General features: G+C 64.3%; 3 protein-coding genes across 3 annotated transcripts in view; 1 reads left to right on the plus strand and 2 right to left on the minus strand.

Moving 5' to 3' along the window:
• Positions 1-486, minus strand: part of PFL1_06388 (uncharacterized protein) — a gene marked incomplete at both ends in the record, with an annotated part of 814 nt that extends 328 nt beyond the window's left edge. Inside the window, one exon of the mRNA XM_007883929.1 lies at positions 244-486. Within this exon, the coding sequence (XP_007882120.1) occupies positions 244-486 (243 nt within the window). The remainder of the gene's footprint in view (positions 1-243) is intronic.
• Positions 487-1,447: 961 nt separating this feature from the next.
• Positions 1,448-2,613, minus strand: PFL1_06389 (uncharacterized protein; the record flags this gene model as incomplete). Its single annotated transcript, XM_007883930.1, has 3 exons — positions 1,448-1,581; positions 1,725-2,020; positions 2,138-2,613. The coding sequence occupies 3 exons, from the start codon at positions 2,611-2,613 to the stop codon at positions 1,448-1,450; spliced, it is 906 nt and encodes a 301-aa protein (XP_007882121.1).
• Positions 2,614-3,350: 737 nt separating this feature from the next.
• Positions 3,351-4,481, plus strand: PFL1_06390 (uncharacterized protein; the record flags this gene model as incomplete). Its single annotated transcript, XM_007883931.1, has 2 exons — positions 3,351-4,193; positions 4,377-4,481. The coding sequence occupies 2 exons, from the start codon at positions 3,351-3,353 to the stop codon at positions 4,479-4,481; spliced, it is 948 nt and encodes a 315-aa protein (XP_007882122.1).
• Between the last annotated feature and the right edge of the window lie 1,138 nt (positions 4,482-5,619).

The following is a 5,619-nucleotide window of genomic DNA, read 5'->3' on the forward strand; positions in this document are numbered from 1 at the left end:
TACGTACGTTCGACGGCGGTACACCGGTCGGTACACGTTGGCCTTAACGCACGGAGACGCGCGAACGTGTTCCGCTACGCGCGTCTCGCGTCTGCCCCGTTATCCCCTGTGTGCCTTGCTTTGTCAGAGCCCTGCGGGATCCGGTCCGATCTGACGTGACCGGAGCGGAGCGACTCGATCGACGAGAACGAGCACCGCTTGCGAGCGATGGGCATCTGCTCTGCTCTGCCCTGCTCTGCTCACCTGGAGGCGGACGGGCACCTCTGCGTTCTTCTTGACGGGCACCTTTTCGGCCTTGCGCTCGGTCCTCTGGTCGTTGTCCTCGGCGTGTGCGATCCAGTGCGAGGTTCCCTCGCCGCGCAGCTTCTTGTCGCCCTGCTTGAGGGTGCGGTACGTGTCGCCGATGTCGTCGAGGTCGGCGTGGTCCACGTTGGGGTTGTGGATCGGTCGCAGCTTGGTCTGCTTGGGCGACGTGGGCGACGTCATTGTGCCGGTGCGGTGCGGTGCGGTGCGGTGCGGTGCGGTGCGGTGCGGTGCGGCGCGGTGCGGTGCGGTGCGGTGCGGTGCGGTGCGGTGCGGTGCGGTGCGGTCTGGTGGTGGTGGTAGTGGTGGTGTTGGTGGTGGTGTCGCGACGGTAACGGTAACGGTGGCGGTGGCGGTGCTGCTGCTGCTGAGAAGAAGGGAAAGGCGGGCGGAAGAACGGGTGGTGGTGGTGGTGGTGGGGAAGAGGCGAGATGGGGTGGGGCGGTCAATGTGGGGCGCTCCTCTTATACCCCTTCTCAGCCAAAGGAGCGGCAGGCCCGACACCTCGCCCTGGCAGCGTTACGTTCGCGGGGCAGCCAAGGCAGGCCTGCTGGCCTGGCCAGGCGGGAGGCAAGGCAAGCTCGAGAAGCAAGCGTCGCTGGCCTTCCAGACAGCTCGCCAGCCAGCCAGCCAGTCAGGGTCCAGGCCAGAGCTTCGACTGAGCGTTCCCCCACCTTCCGGCCCCAGCGCCGCGCCTGGAGCGAGAAGAGGCAGGGCGGCTGGCCTGGCCTGGCCTGGCCTAGCCTGCCTGGCTGGGTCGGCTGACCCGACGCGTCGGTTCATCCCCACCGCAACGGCCCGTGCACGGCCCCAACCCCCGACCCCAACCTCCAACCCCATCCCCATCCCCATCCCCATCGGCCGGTGCCGATACCTGCGCCGCACAAGCGCACGTCGTCGACCACCGCCCGCTGCTTTTGGATGGGAGGAAGACTTCTGGTTTCTTGTCGCGCCGTGGCCCACGTTCGATCACGCAGAGGCAGCGAAACAGAGAGATGGATTCCAGCGCCATGCTGCTACCTCTTCTACGGCGACATCGGCAGCGCCCGGGGACGTGGCGCCAGGGCCGACCGCATGGCGTCCGTGGCTACGAGGGATTGCGTGCAGCCCCGCCGTCGCCCGGGTCTTTCGCCCGCCCATGCCCTTACTCGTTCTTGAAGCTGGGCTTGCGCTTTTCGGCAAAGGCGGCCATGCCCTCCTTCTGGTCCTTTGTGGCGAAGAGCGAGTGGAAGAGGCGCCTCTCGAAGCGCGTGCCCTCCTGCAGCGAGAGCTCAAACGCTGTGCGGTCGGAGGAAAAGAGAAGCGCGGGTAAGCAAAAATGGGAGCGACGATGCAGGGTAAGGGAGGGAAGATGAGTCAGGTGCCGCTATGCCGCGGGCCTGTCGCCGCTCCGATGCGCCTCTGTACGTGACGAGACTTACAGGCATTGACGCCCTCCTTGGCGGCCTGGATGGCAATCTGGCTCTTCTTGGCGATGATCGAGCCGACCTTGACGGCCTCGTCGACGACGCTGCCCTCGGTCACGACGCGCGAGACGAGGCCACGCTGCGCCGCCTCGTCGGCGCCAATGAAGCGGCCGGTGAGGTTCATTTCCATGGCCACCGACTTGCCCACCGCCTTGGTCAGGCGCTGCGTGCCGCCCGCACCGGGAATCACACCGAGGTTGATCTCGGGCTGCCCGAACTGGGCGGTGGGTGCGGCGAGGATGATGTCGCACCTGTCCGAGGGGTGGAGATAGGGCAGAGAGGGAGGTGACGATCGGGGCAGAGAGGGAGGTGAGGACGCGCGTGTCAGCACGAGAAGAGGCTGTCGCACGCGCACGCCGCCGGCTCACATCATGGCAAGCTCGCAGCCGCCGCCGAGGGCGAAACCCGAGACGGCGGCGATGATGGGCTTCTTGATGGTGGTGAGCTTTGTCCAGTGGCCCAGGAAGTTGGTCTTGTAGGCGTGGGCGTACTCGACGTCCTTCATCTCCTTGATGTCTGCGCCGGCGGCAAAGGCCTTTTCGCTGCCGGTAAGGACGATGGCGCTGACCGAGGGGTCGGCGTCGGCGGCCTCGGTGGCGTCGTTGAGCTCGCGGAAGAGGGCCGAGTTGAGGGCGTTGAGCGCCTTGGGACGGTTAAGAGTGATGAGGGTGACGCCCGAGGCGGGCTGCGAGACGAGGATGTTTTCGTACGAGCCGATTGACGCCGTCGCCGCCGCTGAAGGGTTCGAGAGGCGGGGCAGCGAGGTCGAGAGGTGGCGCGTCGAGGGCAGCACCGAGCGGGCCACCGAGGGACGGAGCGAGGATCGGATCGTGGCGGCAATCATGGCGGGCGAGCAGGCGGTCGGCTTGGTGGTCAGGCGTGCTAGAGGAGGGGACGATGGCGGGGAGAGATGGAAGTCGATGGGAAGGGCGGCGGCAGAGGGAGACGTGAAGGCCGTCGTCGTCTGGACGAGAAGAAAAGGCAGGCAGCGAGGCAGGCAGCGAGGCGGGCAGCGAGGCGGGCGATGCGGCGATGATGGACGTTGCGGGCTGGCTGGCTGCCTGTCGCTTCCCTGCTTCGGGTGAAGCCCTGGACCGGACTGCCGGGGGGAGCCCACCAGCAGCAGCTCGGGCTGGCAGCTGGCAGGCGTATGCATGGTGGAGCGTGCCCAGCTCGGCCCAAGTCACGCACGGCCCGCTCGCCTGCCGCCTGGCCCCCATGTGAATGCGGGGGCGGGTGGAGGAGGGCGGCCGGACCAGCGTGCCCGCCTCCCCGCCGCCAAAGCCGTAGCCCCATCCGCTCGCACGAGAGACGCACGCCCGCCCACCTTCGGCACCGCCTTTCCCTGCGAGCGGCAGGCGGAATCTCCACTTTGTCCCGGCGTTAGAGCGAGCGAGGGAGCGAGGGAGCGGGAGGCCGAGGGAGCAGGGAGGACAGGTTAGTCACGCACGTCCGACCGGGTCTTTGCTCCTTCGCCTCCCTCGCTGCACCTTTGCCACCTCCTCGGCTCCTCGCCACCATCAACGCCCATCCCCCACCACGAGTCGACAGCTCACACAGCATCGCACGTCTTCGCTCACCATGCTGGCCTCTTCGACAACATCGCTGGCCACCAGGCATCTGCTCGGCGCAGCCGCTGCCCGCTCCGCCCTCGCTTCGGCCGCCACAGCGAGCACCAGCCGCGCCTCGGCCGCCCTCGTACCCTCCGCTCGATCGTCTCTGCACTCTCTCGCTTCGTCCTCGGCTTCGTCCTCCGCATCGCCCTCGTCTCCGTCGCTCACGAGGCATGCCGCCACCCGCGCCCGTCGTCCCGCCCTCTCCCCGGCCGCTCCCGCCCTGTCCCGGCAGCAGCGCCGCACCATGTTCATCCAGACCGAGTCGACGCCCAACGAGGACTCGCTCAAGTTCCTCCCCGGCCAGAAGGTCATGGAGTCGGGCACCGCAGAGTTCCTCGACACGCGCTCCTCGATGAAGTCGCCCCTGGCAAAGCAGCTCATGCAGGTCCCCGGCGTCGTCTCGGTCTTCTACGGCCCCGACTTTGTCACCGTCTCCAAGGACGCCGACCACAACTGGAGCACCCTCAAGCCCGAAATCTACTCGGCCATCATGGAGTTCTTCACCGCCGGCCACGCCCTCTTCACCGACCCGGACTCGCAGCAGGGCAGCAGCGACACCGTCATCCTCGACACCGACTCCGAGGTCGTCGCCATGATCAAGGAGCTCCTCGACACCCGCGTCCGCCCCGCCATCCAGGAGGACGGCGGCGACCTCGAGTACCGCGGCTTCCAAGAGGACGGCGACGGCATCGTCCGCGTCAAGCTCAAGGGAAGCTGCCGCGGCTGCGACTCGAGCACCGTCACCCTCAAGAGCGGCATCGAACGCATGCTCATGCACTACATCCCCGAGGTCAAGGGCGTCGAGCAGGTGAGTGTCTCCGGTCGCCCCGTCTGCCTGTCCGTCTGGGCCCCGTGCCGCTCCCGCTCGGTGGTCGTGCCAGCTTGCTCCCCCTCTCTCTCCTCGCACCGCGCGTCTTGCTGACACCTTCGCTGCCGCATCTGACATCCCGCATCCCGGACCTCGATCTTCCGCCCCGCCCCGACGCTGCAGGTGCTCGACCAGGAGGAGGAGATTGCCCTCGACGAGTTTGCCAAGCTCGAAAAGAAGCTGCAGAAGGATCGCCAGAGGGAGGAGCAGATGGGCTTCTCGGCCTGACGACGATAACGAGCTATGCTTGATAATGCGAATCGACATTGCTGCGCTACACGGCTGCGAAGCCTGGAACGTAGTGTTCGTCTGAGCGGGTTTGACCCTTCGCGTGCTTCCTTCCTGCGCCGAGTCTGCTCAGTCCTAGCTGGCATGCGATGCGGTCGGTGCGACTTCCTCGAAGGAGATGGGGCTGCGGATTGGACGGTGATGCGGCCCCCGCGAGATGAGCTTACAGATGTGGTGGCGCGTTGTCCGCAGCAGGAAGGTTTTGGGTAGCGAAGGGTGGCAGGGCAACTGAAGCGGAAGAGGAGGGGAGAGATTGTCGAAACGCTGGAGCTCCGGGAAAGAGGAGGCTGTGGGTGAATGATAGGCAAGGCAATGAAAGCTGGACAGAGGGGGGGATGGGCGGTGGTGGTACAACTGCCCCTTGAGCAAGCCACTGGTGCTTCAAACAGCAGCCTGGGCACAATTTGGTTGGGGGTCCTGATCAAGTGCCATTCTGACCAATTTACCTGCTGGCCCGAATTCTATGTCCTTATCCTCAGGCTTGCAATGGTGCTTGGAGCAGCCTGATTGGACACGTGGAAGGCAGTTTGTGTGGGCAGAATGTCAATTTCCGATGATTTTCGAGCATTTTCAACACTGTGCCCACCAGATCTCCACATCTGCTGGGTGAAAGACTTGGGTTACAAGGTGTCTTGAGAAATAAACCAAGTAGGGCTGCATAATGAAAGTTGTTCAAAAGTCATTTCTGAACAACTTTTGAATAGTAGCCCTACTCAGTTTAGACTGCCAATTTTCCGGTAGACGCTCCGCAAAAGTGTGCGCTTAGGGTTAGGGTTAGGGTTAGGGTTACAAGGGTGGGCTAGGCAGGGTTAGGGTTGGGATTTTCTTCCTGCAAATGATTCCATCTGGAAGATAGGCCATTTTGATGGTAGTATGCAAAGGATGAGAGTCTCTGGGTGGATGGTCATGGAGATCGGAGCCCTCAAAGTTGGAGCGTTTTTGTCAAAAAGTTGTCAAAACCCAAACGTTGTTGCACCAAAAGGGGCGTAATGGAGGGTAGAAATGAGGCATACAAAGAGGCAGGGCTTTCCCTGGAAGGTCAGGGAGTGCGGGTGGAAAAAGTGGTTTTAGGGTTAGA

This window comes from Pseudozyma flocculosa (genome assembly GCF_000417875.1).
Source record: "Pseudozyma flocculosa PF-1 unplaced genomic scaffold scaffold00025, whole genome shotgun sequence".
Taxonomy (NCBI): Eukaryota; Fungi; Basidiomycota; class Ustilaginomycetes; order Ustilaginales; family Ustilaginaceae; genus Pseudozyma; species Pseudozyma flocculosa.